The 27542-nt window shown below is 44.8% G+C and overlaps 1 protein-coding gene across 6 annotated transcripts in view; it reads right to left on the bottom strand.

Annotated features, from left to right (window-relative positions):
* The window catches only part of BCAS3 (BCAS3 microtubule associated cell migration factor), a 1455708-nt gene that overhangs the window by 1030026 nt on the left and 398140 nt on the right, over positions 1-27542 (bottom strand). For all 6 annotated transcript variants that reach the window (XM_088446353.1, XM_088446352.1, XM_088446357.1 and 3 more), the window contains one exon: positions 2378-2471. In XM_088446353.1, the coding sequence (XP_088302479.1) occupies positions 2378-2471 (94 nt within the window). The remainder of the gene's footprint in view (positions 1-2377; positions 2472-27542) is intronic.

Genomic DNA, 27542 nt, shown 5'->3' on the forward strand with positions numbered 1-27542 from the left:
TTTAGATCACAGCGTGTAACTATCTGCTTTTTGGTGAATAATATATTTTTGTGCTTCGGAAACACAATCAAAGTATGGAAAGCAATTATTTCTTGTGCAACTTATAACGCTAAACAGCGACATTTAGGGTATATAGATAGGTAGGAATCGATAATATATACTGTATATATCTGCACTAATATTTAAAAAAAAAATTATTTGTAACAGTTTGCATAATCCACAGTACAATGTAGCAAATAACATTGCAGGTGATGTTAATCAAATGTTCTATATATTTTCTTTTTCTTTTTTATAAATGGACACTGAAGTTAATGTGCCTAAGCTATTTTGAACAAGATTTTATTCTTACTGCAAACTGTCTCCAAGTTGCAAAAGTGTTAATATTATATAAATATTATAATACCCTGTGTCTAGTGCTTACTCTATATAGCAACTTTGGTGCTTCATGAATTATTATTATTACTACTAGTAATGGGACTTGGCATATGCCAGTTGATCTTGGTCCACCATGCCCCCCCTTCCATCCCACTCCAGGTTTATGCCATTAAGCACCTCCACGCTATACTTACTAGTTCCCAGTGCAGTCAGTGGTCCTCCACCTGGAGAAGAGGTCTGCCCTATCCAGGGCCGGATTAAAGGGGGGGGGAGCGATCGTCCCTGGCCCCCACACCTGAAGGGCCCCCACACCCATTAATGTGAACTGGAGGAGACAGAACCAGTTCCGCCTACTCCGGCCAACCTAACCCCGGCGCCGCAGGGAGGCATTTGCCAGACACCCGCTGAGATTGTAACCAGCGGGTGCCTGTCTCCCTCCCCGCAGTGGCAGCTGAAGCCGGAGACTGAAGCTCATTTGTGAGCTCCGGCCTCCGGCTCACGCAGTGCACTATGGAAGAGACGTCATGACGTCTCTCCCATTGTGCAGAGGACAAGCCGGGTGGAATGGACGTGGACGGCAGCGGGTGCGGGGCTTGAGGTAAGTATTAGCTTTTTTTTTTTTAAAGTCCAATTGGCTTTTCTACTGGGGGCATTATTCGGGGGGGATTACTACCGGGGGCATTACTCGGGGGGGGGGATTACTACTGGGGGCATTACTATTGGGGCATTACTATGGGGGGCATTACTATGGGGGGCACTACTCAGGGGGCATTAATATTGGGGGCTCTATTCTTGGGGGCTTTACTATTTGAAGGCGGGGCATTACTACTGGGGCACTACTACAAGGGGCACTACTACTGGGGGCACAACTACAGGGGTATAACTACTGAGGGCATTTATACAGGGGGCATTACTATCGGGCACACACAGGGGGCATGACTACTGGGGGCATTACTATTGGGGGCACAACTACAGGGGTAGTACTACTGGGGGTAGTTATACAGGGGGCATTACTATTGGGGACACAGCCACAGGGCACTACTACAGGGGGCATGACTACTGGGGGCACTACTAATGTGAGTATTGCATAGGGGGCACTGCATAAAGGGCACCACTACTGTGGGCTCTGCATACGGGGCACTACCACTGTGTGCACTGACACTACTGGGGTCCCCATTGCGCATACCCCCAGTTTGTCACATTTAATAGGGGCCCCCACATGTTTGTTGCCCAGGGGCCCCCACAGACCTTAATCCGGCCCTGGCCCTTTCGCTGCAGTGGGAGCCGTTGGTGGGGGCACCGCCGGCTCTAACTGCGCATGCTGCAGAAAGTATGGTCTTTTGACGATTAGAATAAAGATAATTATCAGGTAAAATAATAAAAACTATTGTAAAATGTATTTCTTATTATTTTATTGTCTTTCAAAATGAGAATATATCTAAATGTGAATCACAAAGACAGATTATCATCATGGAGCAAAAGTACAATATTAATTATATCAATTATAATACTGATTTAAGATGTGTAAAATGTGCAGATAACATATATCAAATGTAAAGAAAAAATGCTAAAAGAAGGGAAATTATCAGTATGTTTTTTTAATTAACATCAACCAATAAAATGTTTCCTTTCAGTAGCCTGCTATAATAATAAATTATAATATAAAAAAATACAAATCTGATTGACTGCCACCGTTTATAAAAACCTGTCATTTGTATATTATTACTGTACTACAGCAGTTACCATTGCTGCCACATAGCAATGGAGTTATGGGCACTATCTGTGTGGAGTTTTTGTGTTGGTAAAATTCCATAGACCCTAATGTTTCTGAGATAATTCAGAGTGTAAGCTCTAATCGGGCAGAGACTGAGGTGAATGATTAAATATCATCTGTAAAGTGTTGCATCATATGGTAGCACTATTTAAATGATCACAATAATTTAAGAGTGGTTCTGCTAAAACACAGAAACATAAATGCTGAAAATGTTTTCCAAACTCTTACCACTAGGATTAAATGCCATACAGCAGATCGGCTTCTCATGTGCAGGAAAATGAGCAACAATGCCTTCCCCATCAGAATCTTCATTGACGAGAACCTGATTAAAGAGAAAACGTATACCATTATAAAGTAACCTGAATGCTATTCAGCCAAACAAAATAACCACACAAATGCTCAATCACCTGCTGTTCTCAAAAAATGTATTAAATGACATTTTTCTTTTATAGTGGCAAATCACGTTGAAGCACGTCAATTCATAATTAAATAATTCAAGTTTATTCTGTAAAATGGGCAGTAAACTTAACACATCTAAAACATTCTAACTTTGCAATTATGAAGAACTAGCTGGTACAATACAATAAGATAAGCTCCAGAAACAGAGGACCTGATTCAGACCTGGTCACTAAGACGCGATCACTCGTCGCTGGGTGATTTTCGCATTCTGCGCATGCATCGCAGTGTGCATGAGCGAACCAGTGCGAGAGATCGGGAATCGGTCGCTCACTGCGCATAGACTGCCTAGCAGTGTGAGTGACAGGGGAAGCCGTTTGTGGGTGGTAAAATGAGCAGGCCACTGGAAACGCCGTTTCAGAGGCGTGCATAATTAACAGGCAGCGTCATAGTACACGTCACCTGGTTGTATTTCACACAGAAGTGCTCGCAGTGCTTGCGGTAGGGTATAGTCAACCTCAAGCGCTGCATTCGCTTCTGATGGTACCCGATGTACCGATGGTTGCATACACTTCCTGGAGATGACGTGCGCAAGTGGGCGTCTTAAGACAGGCTGGTGGGCGTTTACATACACAAAGCGATTGCACGCCAGGACATAGTAGCTTATGCCTTGCCGTGCGATCGCCTGCCATGCCGTCACTTAGCCAAATTTGCATACGCTGGGTGTGAGCATATGCATCTAGCAAGCGGCTCTGAATCGAGCCCAGAATACAGACGTCCAGGAATTACAGGGCAAAAGAAATTTAGTTGCAGGGCTAGTCTGTTTTTGTTTTTTTGTTTTGTACCAAACTATTATCAGGGAAACAGTTGTTAAAGGGAAATTTTTTTTCTATCATTTTCTTTATTTTGCCCCACGTTAACAACAATCTATTTTCCCTAAAAATATAAATAGGATAGGTGGGCTACACAAATAATAATTTTATAACTTAAGGCAAATTAGAAAAGCAACTCTTAAAAAATGTGTTAGTATATAAATCTCTTAATGACACAGGATAAACATTCAAAAGCATTAAAACTAATCAGCCAATCATAGACATGGTCATGAGTTTCAGTTGTTCAAACCAAACATCAGAACATTACAGGATCAATAAGATTTAAAGCCCAACTTAACCAATAATGCATTCAGTGCTTTATCTATCAACACTTGCTAAGGCATCTCCTTCTTTTAATTGACTTCCCTAAAACATTGCAGGCCAACATGTAGTTTAATAATATTTTTTTTAATATAGCGCTTTTGTCCATTAGCGCTTTAGATAGATTTGCTATAGTACTATCAAAATTAATACAAATACTGTATATGAGTTACAGCAGCATTCAGGTCAGAAGATAAAAAAAACCTCTTAGAAATGCAAAAGACATGGAGGAATAAGCCACGGTGCAGAACAAAAAGCAGTGGTAAATGGAGACAATGTGGCCAAACAGGTTCCTATTTATATGTATGGTGGGACTGCCCTGTGATATCCAAACTTTGGGACGAAGTCACATCTTTGGTGTTCCAGGTGCTCACTGATTCTCCCCCTAGAGACCCTCTACATATGCTTTAATGCAAACCCACTGGCTCTCTCTCTAAACCTCAGAACAAACTTTGTGGTCATATCTATAATGCTACCAAACTGTTGATCGCCACAAACTGAAGCCCCGGCAATGGCCTCATTGTTAAATAAAATATGGTATTTGGCTTCAATGGAATATATCACTGCACTCCTTCACGATTCAGTGAATAAGTTTCATGCTACCTGGGGCCCTTGGTACTCTGCATTTCATAGACAGTTATCCGGATTGGAGTGATTTTGACTTATTGTAAGTGTTAAACTATACCGTAGTTTGCTTTCTTTAATCCCACCCCCCCCATTTTTTTTTCCCCTTTTATTCTTTTTCTGTATATTTTTATAATTTCTTTTGCTTTATGTATTTTTGTAACAAATCAAAAATTTGATTGATGTGGATTTTTGTGAAGTTGTTTTATATATATATATATATATATATATATATATTATTTGATATATTTGAATTGTTGATTATTCAAATAATTTTTTGTGTGTGTTAATATTTGTGATGAATACATTTTCAAAAATTAAAAATAGAGATTACAAAAAAAAAGCAGTAGTAAAGGTGATTATATAGGTCATGCACTACTGCGTCTATAGTGGTGTCAGCTGCATTGGTACTGGTGGTGGTTGTCTCCTTTATAGTCTGGAGTCTCTTTATCTCTTTGCTGGCTTGACGTCATGGATCGTTGGGCAGCCAATACTGGTGGAGAGAGGTGCACAAGTACATGGGGTGTCCTATCCAGACTTGGGTCATGTCCCAAGCACCATATAAATACATTTGCACCAAGCATTCTTTGCTTGGTAATTAGGATATGTTGCTGGACGGCCTGGTCCTTACTACTGTAATTCCCCTGCTGGAATCGTGCCCTGTGAACAGAGAACTGTGTGGCCTGCTATCTGGATTGCAACCTTTTAGCCTTTCTGACAGACACCTGTGTACCGAACTTGCTTGCCACCTGGATCTGTACCTGCTTAACTCTACCTAGGCTAGACAGTGTATTGGAATCTGCCTGTGTCGTGAACATCATCTACCCTATGAAGAAACCCTGTATAGTGGTGAGCAATTCTTTATTTGCTCACTTGATTTGTATTGAATGCCTCTGCACATTGGGTCCAAACCTGAATTTCAGTCATCTAATAATCATCTGTGGCATTATATAGTACAATACTATATAGTACAATAAGGATGATAATTTGGTGACCTTCAACCTTCAAAATCCAAAGGCGACAAAACTGGTAGGAAGGTGAAAGGAAATTCTAGAGAAAATGCCGAGTGAGCAACAGAACATGTAACAACCTCTTTCATGATTACTAGGCAGTTAGGACAATAACAAAGAAGGGTCTTCTAGACATGACTGAACAGTGCTGAAGAAAAATAAACCTTCCCACTTAACAATAAGAAACCAGGGAAACTCATATCAAAATCGGATTGTGAAGGGTTTGTTATGGTATAATAGCTCCAAATCAGGATAGATCTGTAACAGTTATTGGTGATGGAGGACAAATTACTGATTCAGACTAAGGGGAAATATTGTGACATTGGGCCTGATTCAGAGCTGAACACTATTCCGATGATCACGCAGTTAAGCGATTATCGGTGGTCTGCGCTTGCTTCCCAGGCTCATTGAAGGAGCTCCGTCGTGCGCATGCGCGAGACCCGGGGAGCGACGGGCTTTCCATCGCTTCGGGTCTCGCACCAAAGGGGGCGTGCTGTCGATGTTGATTGACAGCACGCCCCCTTTGGTGGGCGTGCCGGGGGCACGCCTGCCAGACGGAGGCGTTCCCATGGGTACGCCTACCGTCTCAAGCCGGCCCCACTGATACACTAGTGATGTCAGTGGGAGTGATTTTGGCTCTGATAGAGCCAAAAGCACTCCAGGGCTTGCGGCAGCGAGACCCTACCGCAGGGTCTCCGTCGCAAGCCCGATGGTCGCTATACGAGCGTCCAGGAGGCCGCTCCATTTTCATGGAGGAGGGCCCTGATTCAGAGCGAGCGTTCAGCTCTGAATCAGGCCCCATGCACGCTGTGAAGACTTACTTATTCTGTGAGTGGTTACTGGGAATTCCGGCCAAAACGCAGGCATGTCGGGGCTGTTTCTTGGGGCGTGTACTAGCCAGCGTCTGAGATGGCACATGCACAGAACGAACCTCCAGCGTCTCAATTACCAAGCCCATTCTGAGTGACCATAGACTTACTCATGCTGTCAATGTTTTAAAGATTTGAGTACAATGCTGTGTTTGTGTACGCAATTGCGGGCAACTACGAGGGCTCCGATGGGAGTCTCAATACAAAATCTGTCGTCTGTTGCATTAGCATATTTTAGCTACTGCGATCCATGAGAGTATGTAGTTGCATATGCATTACCGTCTGTCTCTGAATCAGGTCTATTCTTCAATGATTGAAAGGAAGACTTCTACAATAAAGAGAGCTCAGATCTGTGACAGAAGTTTGGATCTACAGATTCAAGACATGGAAAACATGATAAGACATCATGAAAAGAGCAATGATTGGGATCCATAGGTGTTTTATTTAGCAGATCCAGCTCCATGCTTTATGCAAATGAGCAAAAGAAACAAGTGGGCATTTTGTAGTAAATTAATATTAATATTGGGAACTACGAAGGCTGATTGGAAAGTAATGAGACTGCCTCTAGTTTTCTGTCCCATAGGTAGGCGTGCAACGCTATGTTGGTTATTGTGAAGCTCATACATCGATGTGTCTAAACCTGCGGTTAGAAGGCTGTAGTCTACTTTGTTTGGTCACAGCGAGTGGAAGATCTTGGTACGTTTCGCCATGGTGGATGAGGAACACATGTCTGTGAGATTACATCAGTGATGTGTGATTGAAATTTGTGTCAAACTTGGAAAAAGCAGAAATGAAACTCATGAAATGTTACAGCAAGCATACAGTGGAGAAACAATTAGCCGTGCTGCAGTATTTCGGTGGTGGAAGCACTTCCAAGAGGGTAATATGTAAGTGACTGACAAAGCGTGTTCTGGGAGACCATCCACCGCTGTTACAGATGTCAACGTTGCCAAAGCTTTGGAGATGTTGCAAAATGACAGAAGATTAACTTTACGTGAACTTTCAGCTTCACTTTAATTCAAACGGGTTCAGATATTGTGACAAAGGAACTGAAAGTGCATTGCGTGTGTGCCAGGTGGGTATCCAGAAATCTCACAGAAGAGCAGATGCGATGATGAGTTGAATCATGCAAGAACACCTTTCGGATGTTGGAGAGGATACCCGATTTCCTGACATCGATTTTGACATGTGACGAATCGTGGATTCGTCATTATGATCCGGAATCCAAACAACAGTCCAGTGTATGAAAATACGCAAATTCGTCTCAGCCCAAAAAATTCTGTGTGATTCCTTTTCAGACCGTCGGCATCCCGAACGCCGGGATGCAGACTACATCCAGAAAGAAGTTCTCAACAGCTGATGAAGGGAAAAAAGCCACAGCTGCAACACTAAAAGTGATGTCACAAAACAGTCTACTGCACGTCTTTGAATCGTTGTTGAAATGCTGCAAAAAATGTATTGAATGTGAAGGACACTACTTTGAAAAAGAAAAATGTTCAGATCCTGTGGAGTCATCTGATGCTGAATTAAAGAATCAGTCTCATTACTTTTCAATCAGCCTCGTATAAAGATACTTGACAATACAATTTCAGCAATACTAGATCAGTAGTTCAAGAAGGTACTGCACATGCAGAAATGGAAAAGTGGCTACAAATACAGAAGCCCAGCCAATACAAGACTAAACAAGTGTTATAGACAAGTGTTTCTCAAATCCAGTCCTCAGGACAAACTAACAGTACATGTTGTCCTCATAGGCAAACGCAGGGGGGTTCCGTTTGACTGGAAACCCCCCTCCCCAGCCCACACCGTGACAACAATAGAAATAGTAATATAATAGATTGTTACTAGTGCTGCATGTTCTTCTCAGTATCACAAATTAAATAATTAGCAGCACCTGTGGATCTTTTAACATGTATCAGCCAGTAATAAACACCCTGTGCACCAACTAGAAGATCTGGAAAACATGCACTGTTAGAGCTGCACTGCTATAGAGCTGAATATGTACATATATGTCCAGGGCAGTGCTAGGTTCTTCTGCTGCTCCTCCAGGCTCCCAGACTTGCCCCAATAGTCTGGAATGGTGCCCACATCTAAAATAAATACGTTCAGCTCAGGCAGGATGGCCTACTGCTGCATATAATGGCTTACTGTAATCACTGGTCCTGTATATGCTTGGAATTAATACACACAATACACTTTGTATGATGATTATTAAAGCTGGTTAAGTACTAATTCTGCCCTCTTCATTGACTGGCCACACTCGCTCTAAAATTAAGCATTTGGAAACCGCCCTCTGGAAATCCTGCATTAGCCACTGGTCCATATCTCCTTTCTGACATGACACATTTTAAAAGATTCACACTGTTAGTGTGTCCCGAGGACTGGTTTTGAGAAGTACAACTACAGACTGTATTGGCCTTTGAAGTTCTCCAATACATGTCTATTGTCTACAAGATGAGATAAAGAGTGACTAGGCAGTGGTTCTCAAACTTTTTTGAACCACAGCGCCCTAGAGTATCGGCATTGTTCTCACGGCACCCCTAAGCCAAAAGTTTGTTATTGAGAAATTCAGAAAAGAAAAATTAGTAAAGTGAAGTAAATTGTGCTTACCGGTCATCCTTAAGTTCAGTTATGTGGAGGCGGACAGGTTTGCGCTTCTGTTTGTCCACATATTTACATTACAAAGACCATAAATAATTTGATTTGGTGCTGGACCACCAACCTGAGGCACCCCTGCAAGTGTCCCAAGGCACCCCAGGGTGCCATGGCGCACAGTTTGGGTACCACTAGACTAAGGTATATTTCTCATATGGATACTAACAGAACAGATAAGAAACAAATCATTCAACATACCTAGAAAGGATGGGCCAGGGCACTGTCTTGAGCACTGTTCAGCCTCAACAACAGACCACTTGGTGGAACCAGGACTTTTTTTTAATACAAACTTTTTTCTTTTTATCAAATGTTTCAAACAAAAATAGTGGTAACAATCAAGCAAAATATTGTACAGTGGTTTCATATTTTGCAGATGTGATGCATATAACATAACTAAGGCATCAGAGCTTATGAAGATATTCAGCTTACTTGGCTTCCTAAACGGGACTATTACTTTTCTGAGACAGTGAAGGGGTACAAATGATTAGCATGAAATATAAGTAGGCTCATATATGCTATGAACAGGAGCTGGATGACATAGGCTATACCTTTTATTAAGAAGTCATATAATAATGTTTATAATTGAAATCTAATTTACCTCTTGTATGTACATGAATTGCTCTAAAAACAAAATAACTGCTGTGAAATTGTTATGATTGGTTGTGATGAATAACAATACTGTTGCCATACATTACATTTCTGATTAATCTAAATTAACAGGATACAATAAAATAACTCCCATAAAGTGAGGTTTCAAATAAGCACAGGATGGATTGTATGATATGACCAAACTTCAGGTCTCATGGTTATCACATATCTCATATCAAAATTATGGGAGACCCAGACACAACCATTGCTTTGGTAAATTACTATACAAAATAGTAAATCAAAGGATTATTATAAAAACCTCGGTATTTAATCTGTCCAGATTATCAGGGCACTCCAAAAGACAAAGGGGTCTATTTACTAAGCAGTGTTAGGAGAAAGAGTGAAAAGTGATAAGGTGCCAGCCAATCAGCTCCCAACTGTCATTTTTCAAACACAGTCTGTGAGATGGCAGTTAGGAGCTGATTGGCTGGCACCTTATCACTTTTCACTCTGTCTCCTAACTGCTTAGTAAATAGACCCCAAAGAGTAGTTTACAGTAGATAAAAAAATGCATAAATACAAGTAAACATTTCCCTATTGAAGGCTATAGTCAATGATGTGTTTTTAGCGCTGGATTTGAAAGTGTCAGAGAACACAAAATAAACTGGGGAGCAAAATAACAAGTGGGGATGAGAACATTTAGTTGTAAATATCGTTTATTCTTGTTGGACACTTATGTAAAGCTGCTGTTTTAAGGCCTAATAGCTCCCAGAGCTCTAGTTTTATGAGAACAAACTAGGGGAACATCAGAGGGCAATTAGACACATAAGTGCTGGAGATGACTCTAGTCCAGCAGTAGCATACTGTGCTTAGTGGAAAATATTCTGACCTCCTGACCTTTGACAGCCAGCTCAGTCACTTCTAATTGGGAGCCAGAGGAAAGAGATATTGTTTGTAAATGTGCTGGAAATCAAGAACAAGGGATGAGGTCAGAGTTAACATCCTGAAGTGAGTGGGAGGATTTGGACTGGCCAGGGTGAGGGGAGAACAAATAGCTGCCCTGGGATGCCAGAACAAGATGTTTTTAATGGGATATACCATTTACAGACATTATTGCTTAAAGGGAGTCTATAAATACAGAGCACTCAGCACACAGCGCTTAAAATAATAAAACCTGTCTTTTTATCGCAGCACACACTGGGGGGTAGCAGCAGGGGTCTAGAGCTTCCACTGTGGCCTCAACATTACTCTTGATTGGTGATGTTATCGAGTATGGGGCCTGGATTGTTTCTTTCATAGTCTTACCATTAAGTAAAATTACAGAGTAAAATTTCATGGTGCTTATATGTCTCTTTACATCATGCGCATTAGGCAGCTATACATCAGGACATCACAGAACATTAGTTTTGTGCATTCGCTAAACATTCACTTTTTCTCCACATCACAAGAAACTGGTTGAAATATAACTACTATGATACACAAACAATAGAAAATATACTTTAAAATCACACATTTGTCCTTAGGAATAAAGGAAATTAAATCAATCTACAAGGAGATTAATAAATGGCTACGAGTTATATTCATATCTAGATTCGAATGACCATTTCTAGAGCACAATTAATGGCCACTCAGATGCAAATGTTACACAATGTTTTCAAATATTGCATTTAGTCATCATGTAAGATGCAAAACTTGCTGATGTTTTGGCAGTCAACTGTTGAACAATATATTAATTCACATAAAGCCAAATTGTAAATGTATTGAAAGCCATATTTTTTTATTATTTAAAATTTTGAAAGCACATAGATGAATACACTACTAGGAACCACCTGATGTTTTGAAATTGATTGTACCCTCAGTCAGAGGTAACATGTCATATCGGTTTGAAAGGCATCTGATGACTAAATATCATATCAGCTTGAAACATGGTAGATGGTTCCAGTCTGTGCTTCTTTCAATGTGTTTCTAATATTTATCAATAAATTAACTTGGGAAAATGCATTTTGTATTAAGGCAGCTCCTTGAGTTTTTAATTGTTTTAACTAGTTGAACTTATACAGATTTAGGGCCTGACTCAGCAGTGCTGATCGCAGATTCCCGATTATTGGGATCGGGAGGTCGAACCAATAACTATTAAACAGTAAATAAGATGCGACCTCCCAATCCCGACCGTTGCAGGAGCGTTAAAAGCCGTTTATCGGCTAACAGTCCTGCATCATGATAGCGTACACATCTATACAATCAAATGGCCATTCTCTCGATATTGGAATAACGGCCCGATGATTGTATAGGTGTGTACCCAGCTTTCGATATACTGGATAAGATAAATCATCTAAATGTAGACTAAAGGATAACAATGCAAACTGGTGTAGTATTAGGCATCCAGTAAGTATTAATATAGAAATCTATTCATACAAATGTTAGATTATTAATGTAGTACCAATGGTTTGTGGCTTAATTATCAGCCCAATTCCTATTTTCTGGAGTTATGGTAGGCTTACCTTTGTTAACTCTTTTTCTTCGAGGTCCACAGAGTCCACAGGAACTACCTTGGGGTATGTGGTTGGAGAAATCCAGGCACCAAACAGTCAAAGCTTTAACTCCCAGAATGCACTGGTCCTCCTCCATATATACCCCACCCCCAGCCACAGGCATTCAGTTTGTAAACAAGCCTAAATGGCAGGAGATGGAAAGTGGAGAAGGAAGTACAAATTACACTAGAAACACCCGATGAGGGAATCAGTGACAAGAAGGAACAGATCCCAACTGAGGCCAGGTGTGTCAAGGTGGGTGCCCTGTGGATCCTATGGACCTCGAAGAAAAAGAGTTAACAAAGATAAGTCTACCAAAAACTCATATTATCTTCTTCAAATTCCATAGGGTCCACAGGAAACTACCTTGGGAATGTCCTAAAGCAGTTCCCTTAAGGGTGGGGACGCTCCTGAGCCGAGAGGAGAATCCGCCGCCCAAAGGAAGCATCCTGGGAGGCAAAAGTATCAAATGCATAAAATTTGATCAAAGTGTGGACAGAAGACCAAGTGGCCATCTTGCACAACTGTTCCACAGAGGTGCCATGCCTAAACGCCCATAATGGTCCCACAGAGTAAAATGTGCTGTCACCGTGTTAGGGACAGGGAGATCAGCCTGTGAATAAACCTGAGATATAGTCATATGCAGCCAGGGAGCCAGAGTCTGCTTGTTGGCTGGTCAGTCTCGCTTATGAAAACCATATAACACAAAAGGCACATCTTATTTCCTGATGGGAGTTGGTACGATCCACGTAGATACGAAGGGCTCAATCCACATCCAGGGAAACATAACCCGTACAAAGGTCTGAAGACTGAAAGATCGGGACTACAATTTCTTCATTAATATGAAAACAGGATACCACCTTCGGAAGGTAACCTGCCCGTGTATTGAGGACAGCTCTATTCTGGTGAAAAATCAAATATGGGGAGCGACATAAAAGTACTGCCAAATCATAAACTGTGAGAGCTGAGGACTTAGCGAGGAGAAAAAGGGTCTTCGCTACCAACCTGTCTTGGTATGGCGTGGGTTTGGACCTGGAGTGGAGTCGGATGCGGAATGGAGGCTTGTTTGTTGATACTGGAAGGGAGCTGGTCTTAACGGAGTATGACTCATGAGGTGAGTGGGTACACGGAGGGCGAGGTGCCGCTGAAGGAATGCGGACTATACTCAGCGACCGGGGTCGGTTGGTCAGCAGCAAGTAGTGGGTACAGGTGGCAAGCTGGTATGCAGAACAGGTGAGGTACAGAGCTGAGAAGTGGTAACACTGAGACACTCTGGAACTGCAGCAAGTATGGAGCAAGGGAGCACAGGAACTAGCTCACAACTATGCTGTGATAAACGTTGCACTGGCAACTAAAGGACCTCTTGACAGCCCTTTAGTACCCTCAGGTAGTGCAGGATTGGCTGCAAAACACTCCCAGGACAGCTGTGACCTGATTGGCTCCCACCAGACACCTGACCAAAATCCAACATGGCCGCGCCCAGTAGTCTCCAGTGCAATGCACTGTCAGTTTCAACTGCTCACACCTCCCTCCAGATGAGTTCCCTTAGTCTGTGGGGACCCCCTGTGCCCAGCGCCGCTCTCCAGGACCCTGCTTCACCGCCGGAGGGACCGCGCCAGAGCGCCCGGCAAGGAAAGAGTCGCGATCCTGGCAGCCTGACAGCCCGAATCGTGACAGTACCCCCCCCCCTTTATGAGTGGCCTCCGGACACTTCTTGGGTTTTTCAGGATTCTTCGTATGGAACGGACGTACTAATCGAGGAGCATGGACATCCTCTGCATTTACCCAGCATCGTTCTTCTGGCCCATAACCTCTCCAATCCAACAGGTACTGAAGTTGACCATAGCGAAAACGAGAGTCCAAGATCTGCTTGACTTCAAATTCTACGCCTCACTCAGTGCAGACTTTAGGGGAGCGTGGAAGAATTTTCCGGAAGCGGTTTAGGACAAGAGGTTTCAACAAGGAAATGTGGAAGGAATTTGGTACTCTGAGGTAGGGTGGAAGCTTTAGTTGTAGGCCACTGGGTTAATCACTTGAGTGATAGGAAACGGACCAATGAAGCGAGGGGCAAACTTCATGGATGGAACCTTGAGGCGAAGATTACGGGTAGAAAGCCAGACAAGGTCGCCCTCCTTTAGGCTGGGCACCGCTCTTCTCTTCCTATTGGCTCCAACTTTGTAATGGTTTGAGGTTTTTCGTAGAGCGGAATGCACTTGAGACCATATTTGCGAAAAATTCTGTAATGTAGAGGTCACTGCTCGTACATCAAACACTGGCAATGCTTTAAATTCTGGTACTCTGGGATGCAGGCCAAAAACTGTGAAGAATGGAGTACGACCTGTGGTGAATGGTACGAACTATTGTGAGCAAACTCTGCCCAGGGTAGAGTGTCCGCCCAGTTATCTTGAGACGAGGACATATGGATTCGTAGAAAAATCCCCAGGTCCTGATTGACCCTCTCCGTGGAACCATTAGACTGGGGGTGATAGGCCGTGGAAAATTTTAATTTAACTTGAAAGATGGAACAGAGGGCCCTCCAGAATTTTGCCATGAACTGTACCCCGCGGTCTGAGACAATCTCGGTTGGAAGACCATGTAGACGGAAGATGTTGACGACAAATAATTGAGCTAGCTCTGGAGTGGAAGGCAGTTTCTTCAGAGGAATATAGTGTACCATTTTCGAGAACCGATCCACCACTACCCAGATGGTGTAGAACCCGTTGGATATAGGTAAGTCGGTTACAAAGTCCATGGATAGGTGTGTCCATGGGCGAAGCGGTACAGAGAGAGGCAGTAGGGTACCGGCTGGAGCCTGCCTGGATATTTTATGTTGAGCACACAGCGGGCATAAGGAAACATACTCTGTTATTTCGGACTTCATGGCGGGCCACCAATATGACCGTTGTAGGAATTCCAGAGTTTTACGGATACCTGTGTGTCCAGAAAAGCGAGAGGCATGAGCCCAATTCAATAGTTGTTTGCGTAGATCCAGTGTCACAAAGGTTCTCCAAGGAGGGGGTTGGATGCAGATATTGGCGAATACTTTGGATTCCAGAACTGGAGTTTCTTTAATATGTTCAGTGGATGTTTCAGAGGAGAAGGAACGGGAGAGAGCATCCGCCTTTTGGCTGAGTGAACCAGGACGATAAGTCAAAGTAAAATTGAAACGGGAAAAGAAAATTGCCCAACGAGCCAGACGGGGACTAAGGCACTGGATGTTTTTCATATACAATAGGTTTCGATGAACCGCATAAACAGTGATGGGAACGTGGCCCCTTCGAGGAGATACCGCCATTCCTCAAAGGCCAATTTAATTGCCAACAATTCCTGCTCCCCAATGGGGTAATTTATCTTGGCTAGAGAAAACTTCTTCGAGAAAAATCCACAAGGATGGAATTTGTTATCCTCGAATTTCTGAGAGAGTACTGCACCCACGGCTTCAGAGGACGCATCTACTTCTAGAAAGAACAGGCTGTTAACGTCCGGTTGTCTCAGCACCGGAGCCGAAATAAAGGCTTGCTTCAGGATTTGAAAGGCAGTTTCAGCCTCCGGAGGCCATTGCGATGGGGTCGTCCCTTTTCGATTTAATGCGGAAATGGGTGCCGTAAGGGTGGAAAACCCCTTGATGAATTTCCGGTAGTAATTCGCATACCCCAGGAATCTTTGTACCGCATTCAGCGAATTGGGGCGAGACCAGTCCAGAATAGCCTGTACTTTCTTAGAATCCATGTCAAGGCCAGAACCCGAGTGAATGTAGCCAAGGAATGGAACGGTCAGGAATGGAACAAGCATTTCTCTGCCTTACCGTACAGATGATTCTTGCGTAGATGAGTCAGGACCTCCTTGACTTGAGCCAGGTGTTTGTCAATACTAGAGGAGAATATTAGGATGTCATCTAAATATACCACGGAGACATAAAGTAAGTCCCGAAAAATCTCATTCACGAAGTTTTGGAAAACAGCAGGGGCATTGCAGAGACCGAAGGGCATCACCAAATATTAAAAATGACCGTCCCGGGTATTAAATGCGGTTTTCCATTTGTCTCTGGCCCGGATCCTGATGAGGTTATAGGCCCCTCGTAGATCTAATTTGGTGAATATCGTGGCACCCTTTACACGATCGAAGAATTCCGAGATGAGGGGTATTGGATAACGTATTTTTATAGTTTTGTCGTTTAGGTCCCGGTAATCGATGCAGGGACGAAGCCCTCCATCTTTTTTGGCCACGACTGGCGAGGAGGATGGTCTAATGACTCAGGTAAGGACCAACTGGCAACTAAAGGACCTCTTGACAGCCCTTTAGTACCCTCAGGTAGTGCAGGATTGGCTGCAAAACACTCCCAGGACAGCTGTGACCTGATTGGCTCCCACCAGATACCTGACCAAAATCCAACATGGCCGCGCCAAGTAGTCTCCAGTGCAATGTCACTTTCACCTGCTCACACTTCCCTCCAGATGAGCCCCCTAAGTCTGTGGGGACCCCCTGTGCCCAACGCCGCTCTCCAGGACCCTGCTCCACCGCTGGGACTGCGCCAGAGCGCCCGGCAAGGTATGAGTCGCGATCCTGGCAGCCTGACAGCCCAAATCGTGACACAACCATTTGGCGGTCCACTGTGCCCAAGGGCTCAAAGGGAGGAGTCTGCAGCGCCCTGAGAACCAAGAATAAATCCCACAGTGCCACCAGAGGCACAAACGGTGCTTGAAGGCGGAGAACACCCTGCAAAAATGTTCTAACATCCAGCAGGGGAGCAATTCTGTGCTGGAACCAAACTGACAATGCAGAAATCTGAACTGTCAAGGTAGCCAGGTGAAGACAGAGGACGAGTCCAGCCTGGAGAAAAGCAAGAGCTCGGGAGACCCTGAAAACTTTAGGGTCGTACTTTCTGTGGGAACACAATTGAAAAATGGAATGCTAAATCCTACATCCAGGGAGGCTTCACCTGTCATATCGGTGAACCAATGTCGCCTGGGCCAAGCCGGGGCTATTAGTATCACCCTGCCGCCTTCTTGCTTGAATTTCCTGAGGACCCTTGGTAGGAGGGAGATTGGAGGAAACAGGTATGGCAACCTGAAATACCACCTCACTGCCAGGGCGTCCAAGATGGTGGCTGAGAGGTCTCTTGTCCTGGACCCGTACCTGAGGACCTTGTGGTTGTGACATGATGCCATGGGGTCTACATCCGATAGTCCCCACTTGTCCACCAGGAGCTGAAAGATGTCCGGATGGAGAGCCCATTCTCCGGTGTGTATGTCCTGACGACTTAGGAAATCCACTTCCCAGTTGAGGACTCCTGCAATGAATATTGCAGAGATTGCTGGAAGATGGCGTTCTGCCCAAACTAGAATGTTCGCCACTTCCCTCTCGGCTGCCTGACTTCATGTGTCTCCCTGATGGTTGATGTAGGCCGCTGGTTGCGTTGTCAGACTGAATCTGGACCGGCCTGCCCTGAAGGAGGTCCTGTGCCAGAATGAGCGCCTTGTGCGCTGCACAAAGCTCCAAAGTTTATGTCACCACGCCCCATCCTTGAAGACTTACATCTGTGGTGAGGAGAACCCAATTTGGAATCCAATATGGCCGACCCTTTTTGTTTAGATGGGCTGTCTGTAGCCACCATGAGAGGGAGAGCCGAACCTCTGGTGAGATGAGAATCGTTTGAGACCTTCTCAGATGATACTGGCCGTCCCTCTGAGACAGAATCCATCGCTGCAGGGGCCTGGAAAGGAACTGGGCATATGCCACCATGTCGAAGGTGGATACCATGGACCCCAGGACCTGCATTGCTGAGTGAACTGATACCGCAATTGTAGAGCAGAAATCCTGTCTCCTGGTAGAAAGACCCTTTGTGCCAGAGAATCCAGTAGCACCCCCAGATGTACCATCTGTTGAGTTGTAGAAAGAGAAGACCTTTTCCAATTGACTATCCAGCCGTGGTCTTGTAGACAGGCAATGGTCAGTTGGAGATGACGTTGTAACATCTCTGGAGACTGCGCCAATATCAGGAGGTCGTCCAAGTATGGCAGTATCCTGACTCCTTGTCATCTGAGATGAGCCGTCATGACTGCCATTATCTTGGTAAACACCCGAGGAGCTGTGGACAGACCAAATATTAGAGCCTGAAACTGGTAATGTTGCTGATGAACAGCAACCCACAGACACCTTTGGTGAGATACGCATCCTGTTTGTCCAGGGAAACCATGAAATCCCCAGGCTCTATTGCCAGCATAATTCACCGTAGGGTTTCCATACGGAACTTGGGCACATGGATAAACCTGTTGAGAGATTTCAGATTCAGAATAGGGCGATGAGACCCATTTGGCTTCTGAATCAAAAATAAATTTGAATAATTGTGATATTTGCCCCTGAAACCAGCAGGGCACAAATAGCCTCTTGAAGGGCTAGGGCCTTGACCGGTTCTCATGGAGGAGTTGTACAAAACAACTTCTGAGAGGGATGTCTCTGAAACGTGAGGGCATATCCTTAAGACCACTTCTCGAAACCCAAGCATCCAGGCATAGGAAGTCGGCCTCCCACATTGAGAGCCCCCAGGGGGAGGCCCGCCCCATCAGACAGATGGCTTATCATCCAGCTTGGAAGCTGGACGTCTGGCTGACCATGATTTCTTGGTTTGCGGTCTGGCCTTCCTGTAGGAATTATCTTGTCTGGAAAAAGACTGTCCCTTTGCCCTTCTTTGTGGGTGAAAGGTCCGAAACGAAGACTGCCTATATTTAGAGGTAGTCGCAGATGGTAATCCGGCAGATTTTGCTGCTGCCAAGGTAGCCACTATGTTATCCAATTCTGGACCAAACAACATTATTCCAGCAAAAGGCAGAGATTTAAGGACTCTCTTAGACCCCGTATCTGCCTTCCAGGACCTTAACCAAAGGGTTCTGCGAGCCAGAACCGAAGGTGCTGATACTCTAGAAGCCAGAAGTCCTGCATCAATAAATGCTTCTCCCACATAAGCAGCCGCTTCTTGCAATTGGGAGAGATAGGACAGTTGTTCTCTGGTAGCCTGTCGCATACTGTCCTAAAGAGCTTTTGCCCATTCCTCCATCACATTGGCTACCCAGGCTATGGCCATAGCCGGCCGGGTAATAGCTCCAAACATGATTTCGAACATGTTTCAAGTTTCCTAATCTGTAACATCCTTGAGTGAGGATGCAGCTGAAATAGGTAATGTAGAGCTCCTGATCAATCATGTCACATGAGCATCTACAGCTGGAGGGACTTCCCACTTAGTACATTCACCCGGTGAAAACAGGTACAGAGATGTTAACCTCCTTGTAGCATTGAAATGTCTATCAGGAGTGCTACATACTTCCATCATGAGGTATGTAAGCTGCTCAGACTGAGGAAAGTAATCCTTTATCACTTTCTGATGCCTAAAGACTGGAGTCTTAGATTTCGGCAGAACCTCTTTTTTTCTATACTAAGGATGGATCTAACTGCTCTCACCAGAGAGGGGACATCCACAGAGGATTGGTGGTCTTCCCCAGCCAAGAGAGACTCGGAAGAGGAACCATGTGTATCATCATCTGATGTGTTAGAATCCCCAGGCTGCACCTGATGGGATACTCTCTTATACTTATTCTTAACAGTATCTGGTCTATTCATTTGCACCACTTGCTGAGCAGCAGTAGATGGTTGAACCATACTCTGATTTGAGTGAGCATAGGCATCCATCCAGAAAGGATGCATGGGGGGCATATACATAGCAGGATGTAACTGCTGTGGGAGCCCCATAGTGGGATGCAGGACCTGAGAATAAGAGGATGCCCAGGGTGGCTCTTGTACAGGAGATGGTGTACTGGATTGGTGAGGTAGCCGTCTCCTATAACAGAGAGCACACAAACCATCCTATATGAAATCCTGAGCTAACAGGCCTGCTAAACAGGATTTACATGATGCCAGCACAGGAGCTTCAATCTCCTGACTATCCTTAACCTTTGACATATCAATGTATAAAAGGTATAAGGTACAAGGTATAAATGCAATGCAATGTGAGAGTCTTCACAAGTACCAGTATTTGTGAAGTACACAGAAAAACCCACACACCCTGTACAGAGGGAAGATGAGAAAAACAGTGAGAGTTATAACTGACAGTCAGGAATAAAAGGCAGTATCAAACAGCAGCTAGAACAAGTCACATACTGAATCGACTGACCAACACCCAAGGCTTGGTAGGATGTAGAGCACTATATACCTGAAGTATACAGGAAGACAAACACAAACCTTCTGAGAACAAACAGCTTCAGTAAAGCACCAATGGTGGACTGTGAGCATCTCATATACACGAGGCGGGTAGGAGGAGCAACCCAGATGCGGGAATACTTTCGTAGGGTTTGCGTCTAGGTCGGGGGAAGAGGGGCCGGGGGAGAGCTTACCTCCCCTAAGCTGCATCAACCTGCCGGGTATGCTGGCCTCATGGCAGTACATGCGTCTACTGCTGATCCCCGGCGTCAGACGATAAGACCCCAGTGGTCTAGTGAGGATGCGGGGGAGCAGCTGGGCCTACACTGCAGTGGTTTCTGGTGCGTCTCCAGCGCTTGAAGCAAAGACTGCCACACGCGATTTCCCGTAAACAAGGAATCTCCGTGCGCCTGATACAGTCCGGGACACCAGCATCGCTGTTAGCTAAGCTCCGCTGTGACCCGCCGAAATCACCAGAGACGTTACTGGTGATGCAGCATCAGCGGAGGTAGAAGGAGTCACAGTGCATCCGTCTAATTAGGATGCTCAGCGCTGCTAACCCAGTAAAATAGTAAACTAAAACAAATCATAAAATTAAAGCTTGGGACTGCCTGAGCAGTCCCTTGGTCAAAAGGTGCATCTGAACTGCTGCTGAGCACCTAAGAAAAAACTGAATGCCTGTAGCTGGGTGCGGGGTATACATGGAGGAGGACCAGTGCATTCTGGGAGCTGAAGCTTTGACTGGTGCCTGGATCTCTCCAACCACATACCCCAAGTTAGTTCTCCTGTGGACACTATGGGATGCCTGCCAAAATATACTGATTTCTGGACAATAGAGTTTAAGGAATGGGACCAGTTAGGGACAGGTGCTCTTTATGCTCCACATTGTACACCACAGAACACAGGTTTTAATAATAGATGATTGGGAATGATCAACATTAAGAGCTAATAAATAATCAATCACTGGTGTTTTTAAATATAATTTTAATACATTTAAATGGATTTGGCACTAGACTCATTCTTTATAGTGTTGCCATACCCATTGGCAATTTATTATATTTTGTTGTGCCCCGGTACCATTTTTAAAAATATTCTACCTGTTTCATTATCTTGCGTTTATAGTAAGGTCTAAAGTGCTACTAAAATGCCACTGGATATGAGACCTATGGAAAGCATCGAGGTCATGTCCTAATTTCACTGTAAATCAAAAGTAAATTATTATGGTATAGCTTAAATTCTTCTAGGCCAATGATGATAACATAAATTATAAATATTGTTTAGCACCACCGATAACATAATTTTGGTAAAGGAAGTCCTTCTCCGTTGGTTCTAAGGGGGTGGATTCAACAAGGATCGCAATTGTAAAGCTGCACGCCAGCAGCTTTGCAATTCCATACTTGCTATGATGCAAATGCAGCAGGAGGTGTATGACACCCCCTGCTGCATTTGCGATCCCAGCACTGCAATGGAGGTCACAGGCTGGGATCACCATCGTGACTATCGGTGGTCAATGGTAGCGATGGAGGACGGTGCCGGGACGCCAGCCAGCTAATTAAGCCTCAGCTTACTCAGGCTGGCAGGCTTGCGAGCCCAGGACACTGCATTGGTCGACGCAGTCTCTGGGCTTACCACTCCCGGAAAACGGGCGGGCTCACCCCCATTTCCGGGAACACCAGCTGCCCCTGCCCCACACTACCCCTTAAATGCCTCTGCATGTCAATTAGGCAGATGCATAGAAGGGTCTACGCAGGACCCATTTTGCACACTCGCACAGTGTGTACGCGGATCACAGACAGACTGCACGGCTGATCAGGACAATTTTACCCGATCAGCCTATAATCGAAAAGGTGTGTACCAGGCTTAACATGGAAATAGATTTGTTGCTATCCATTGAGGACTAAACATCCTGTACTTAACGTAGGGGTCATAAAATCCAGAGGCTGGGCAGGAACATCTTGAGTAAAATGAACATCCCTCCTAAGTGGCTGCATCTTTTTCACACTTTTCTGTTGCAGTCCTGCTCTTATTACTAAAAAACATCCAGAAATCTATTGTGCAATTTATCTCAAATGATAGAGCCCTAAGAATTTCCTCCTACCACCTATCCCTTGTGGTGGTCGCAGGTTTCTTGATATCAAGTTGTATTACTGAGTGGCTTACTTCACACCAACTGTGTCTTTCTTTACCCCTCCAGGGGTGGTTGACTGGCTCAAAATTGAGGCATCTTTCATAAATAAGCCACCTGTTTCCTGTCTCTGGTTTATACTATGGAAGCATAGACTACTTGCCTCTACATTGTCTCCATCACTACGGTTTAATTTAAACATGTGGTAACGTACTCACGTAAGGCCGAGCTCACTACCCCAAATTCCTCACTGACTTGTATTTGGGGCAACCCCGACTTCCATCCAGGACTGTCATGCGTATGGTTCTCTGACACGTGCAAGACTTAATAATCCCACCAGAGGGGTAGATGGCACTCTATCCATGACCTGCAGCGCAAATTCCCCTCTCGCACCTTGACACCTTTTGAATTTCTCCAAATAAAATTCCTGTCCTACCTCCCCTCTAGTTAAGCCCTTTGAGTTGATCTGCCACAATCAATCACTGCAGAATGGAATGGCCTTTTCCTTGACTCCTTTCTCCTCCCCCAAATTCATCACAAAAATCAATGTGGGAGAGAGAAATTGGTCCCCCACCTGATGAGGAGGCCTGGAACTAGGTGAGGAAGGAGGTAGCAAAATGATCCATTTCTACTACTGTCAAGGAAACGTCGTACAAAATATATTTTTGTTGGTATTGCAGCCCTGATACGTTGAGTAGGATGCAGAGCCGTAACTAGACTTTTTGGTGTCCTGAATCATTAAGAGCATGGACCCCCCCTCCCCCCCCTTTTTCAAATAAGGACATAAGACGCGTGCCCGAAAAAGGGGTGTGGGCTCATCAGGAAGGGCTATGATAAATCTGATTTGTCCTGCACGATGATGAAGGGGTACCGATCCTGTTGTACCACTGCTATCCAGGTGTCACTGCCAAATACAGTGTAAATCCAAGGGCTGCAGTGATAATACACAATAATTATGCAGTATAACTCACCAGCTCTAGATGAAGGAGAGCGCTGGCGAAGTTGCAAATGCATTTGAGAAAGAAGAAAAAAGGACTCTTTATGGGGGCACACAATAGGTACCGAGATATGGCTGATATAGCTTGTTAAAAATTAACCTTTATTAAATATATTTAAAAGAGCAATAATCAAAATTTAGGACAAACTGATATACATACAACAAGAAACATATAATTGACTGGAGACTTGTCTCTCAGTATGGACAAACAAATATACATACAACAAGAAAACTCTATAATATGCTGGAGACTATTGTCTCTCGGTACAAAAGAATCTGTAAGGATACATTCCTTCTGGATGTTAAAAAAGCCAGGCGAGATAATAAAGTCAGTCAATTAAATAAATAATATGCTGGACCAGCAATATAATGTAACTCCAGGGGCAGACAAAGACAACCCAGAGGAAGACGAGGAGGAGCTGCAAAAAGCGTAAGAAATCGACAGCAGTGGGAGTCACCATCACCCACGAGATACTCCACAAGGAGAACTCAGAGGTATTGAATTTAACTTCATCCCTTTCTACATTAAAAGCTCCAACATCGAATTCTAAACTTAAGATCATCAATCTTTCTACCCATGTTCTTACTGATGCACAAAAAATAGTATTGAGCAAAGGATTATCTTTTTCTCCAACTTGTAAATTCAATCGATTTGATTGGGAGAAAGATCTTCGCCTTTTTAGTAGGAAATTGTTATTGAGTAAAATGTTTGCCAACAAAGAAACTTCAACCAATGAAGAATCATTATCATCATCAAATCAGCACTCAAGTATAGCAAGAATGGATATTCCTGATACTGCACTAGCAAATTCATCCAACTTAACGGAAATAGAAATGGAAGCTATAGCAGCTCTGCAAGATCTTCAGAATGAATCCAGAAATACTGGACAGACAAATTGGGAACAAATTCTGTGTTTGAAGTTGCACATGCAGCAGGATTTGTCCATCAGAACAGCCGTGCACAAGCTTGGAGCCGTCAGTGTAGATCACCAACTGAAGGAATAGAAAGAGTGCTGCTTGTGACGTTGATCGACAGCTCGCCCCTTTTTGTAGGCGGGCCGGGGGGGGCGGTATCCAAAACGGAACGCCTAAAGTTTTGTGGGCGGCCGCATTGACATCATCAGTGATGTCAATGGGGAGCTTCCTGATCCATCAGAGCAGAAAGCTCCCTGGGGCTTGCGAGTGCCCAGACCCAACCTTAGGGTCTGGTTGCAAGCCCCGATGGTCGCGATGGTGATCACCCTGGTCACTAGCTAAGCTGTGGGTGGTAACCCACAGCTTAGCTTGCAACCAGGAGGCCGCACCAAAAAAAAAGCAGCGCCCGTCCTCATTCAGAGAGAGCGATTGCTTCTTGCGACCGCCTCTGAATGAGGTCCACTGTCCTTAATCTCTTAAAAGGAATGTTGGAATCCAGAATTTCTAGAGATCCCTAGACTTTCCTACTGTGTAACCCCCCCTCAATACATAAGTAAATTGGTGTCTCATGCCCTGGCTGCTGTTAATAGTGTTCTGGCCAGAAACTGGAAAAACCCACCCCCTCCCACACTCTAAGGGGTATATTTACTAAAGTAAGAGTTTTTAGAAATGGAGATTTTGCCCACAGCAACCAATCAGATTCTACTTAACATCTAACTAGCACCATCTAGAAGATATCTAGTATCTCATTTGTTGCTATGGGCAACATCTCCACTTCTAAAAACTCTCACTTTAGTAAATATACCCCTCAAAGCTTAAAAATTATGTTTAGCACATTGCAGCTATGAAGGAAGTAAACTTCTACCTCTATGACAAGAGCCATCTCTTAAGTCAGGTTGGGATGCCATGGTTTCTCAGGGAATGCCTTGTCCGTCCTTCAGGAGACTGTGTAATATGAACACCTAACCAGACTCTTGGTCGGATCATAACACCACCTAAACTACATTTGTCTTTTCTCCACTGTTAATCTATTTAAAAGTATGTGGACCTTTACCCCCCCCCCTCACCTACCATTCCTACCCTCCACCCCCACTGCTGTAAATTTAAATGTTACTTTTTTTTTCTGCTACAGATGTGTCCACAGACATCTTACTTTCTTGCATGTTAAACAGCCTTTCTGCTAGCACCATGCCGTGGCATGGCTCAGTAGCGCAGCGTTTTCAACCAGTGTGCCGCAGCACACTAGCTCACCACTGCCAGCCAGCACCGCTGGGCACTGATCATTTAAAAATGCTGCATTGGAAGTGTCAGGATGCAGCTTAGGATCGTCCGTTACTCAGCTCAGCGCCAGCTTCCCCTGACCTCCCGTGCGACCAGGCGCGGCTGCGAGTGACGCGCTGAGGATTATACCTGGGATCTGCTAGGACATCCATCTGCTCGCTCTGTGATAAAGTTCCTGCGGTTACCGTCATGGACAGAGCCATGACAGTTTATATCCTTATTAGCCCTTTACCCAATGGTAGCATTGGCTGTCAGCTGACACTATCATCCAATGGACTGCTACCATAGGGTATTTAACCGGGCTCTGGACAACAGGAAGTTGCCCGTACAACGTTGTTACTTCTCTAGAAGACTTGCTGTTGCAGCGTTCCAGGTCCCAAGCTCTGTTGCTTCTACTGTCTTGTTCCTAGTGTTTATCCTCGGTGTGTGTACTGAAGAACGTCTTCTGAGTACAATCTCCTAGGGTCATCTCCTGTGCCAGTTCTGCATCAGAAGCTACATTGTGTGTACTTAGGCCTTGATTCAGACCCGCTCACTGTCGCAGGCAGCTCGCAGGGTCTGTGAGCGTTTTTTTTTGTGTCCAGGCCACTGCAAAGCTGTGGGTGTCCACCCACAGCTTGTGCGAGCAGGCTGGAGACCATCTCGATTATCGTGACCATCGGGCTTGCGACGAGACCCTGGGGTAGGGTCTCAGCTGCCGCAAGCCCAAGAGGATTTCCTGCTCTAATAGAGCAGGAAGTCCACTACTGAGATCACTAGTGATGTCAGTAGGTCCTCCCACAAACGCCAGGCGTTCCTAAGGGAATGCATGCGTTTGTGCAGCCACCCCCCTACCCGCCTACAAAACGGGGTGAGCTATCACTCACTATCGACAGGAACCGGGTCGAAGGTGGGCCAGTGTGCATGCGCACGACGGAGCCAGCTCCGTCGTGCGCATGCACGAGACCCAGAGAGCGATGGGCAAGTCGTCGCTCCGGGTCTCGCACCAAAGGGGGTGTGCTGACGATGTTGAGTGACAGCACGCCCCCTTTGGTGAGCGGGCTGGGGGGGGTGGCTGCCCAGACGGAGGCGTTCCCATGAGAACACCTACCATCTGGGGGTGGCCCCACTGACAGCTCACTGAGAGCTCTCTGGGGCTTGCGGCGACGAGACCCTACCAGAAGGTTCACGTAGCAAGCCCGATGGTCGCGATGGTCTTGACCATCGCGACCATCTTCCTGACCGCTCGCCATAGCTGTGGGTGGTCACCCACAGCTATGCGAGCGGCCAGGAGGCCGTTCTAAAAAAAAAAAAAGACCGGCCTGATTCAGAGCGAGCGCTGTCAGAGCGACCGCCTCTGAATCAGGACCTTAGTACGTCATCCAAGTACCATCTCATCATACCATTCTCCTGTGCCAGTTCTGCGTCTGAAGCCACAGTGTGTACTTAGTATGTCATCTAAGTACCATCTCATCATACCATTCTCCTGTGCCAGTTCTTCGTCTGAAGCCACATTGTGTGTACATAGTACTTCATCCAAATACCATCTCATAATATTCTCCTGTGCCAGTTCTGCATCTGAAGCCACAGCGTATGTACTTAGTATGTTATCCAAGTACAATCTCCTAGTGCCATTCTCCTGTGACAGCCTTGCATTTGGATCAACAGTGTGTGTACTCAATACATCACCCCAGTACAAATTTCCAGTATCTTTTTCCTTTGCTTTCCCTGTGATAGTGGTCTTCCATTTCCCACTTGTGCCAGATACCTGACCAAAGGGCCGCGACCTGCTTGCTGGATGCAGCTTAAGCCCAAATTCCACTTGGAGGGGTCACTGGTGAACACTCGGCAGAGGGTCAGTATAGCCTGAGTGTGACAGGAAGATTTTGTATCGCTGCTATAAGCAGCAATAGAAAATCTTTACTGTTGCCAATTCTTATTAAATAAATCTTCTTGGTCATTAACCTCAATTTTAAGAAGAATAATTGGGAAAATGTGTGGTCACACAATGGATTAAAGCTAAAGCATGAAACAGTCCTG

Source organism: Taudactylus pleione, unplaced genomic scaffold (assembly GCF_031769625.1).
Source record: "Taudactylus pleione unplaced genomic scaffold, aTauple2 ptg000397bl, whole genome shotgun sequence".
NCBI lineage: Eukaryota > Metazoa > Chordata > Amphibia > Anura > Myobatrachidae > Taudactylus > Taudactylus pleione.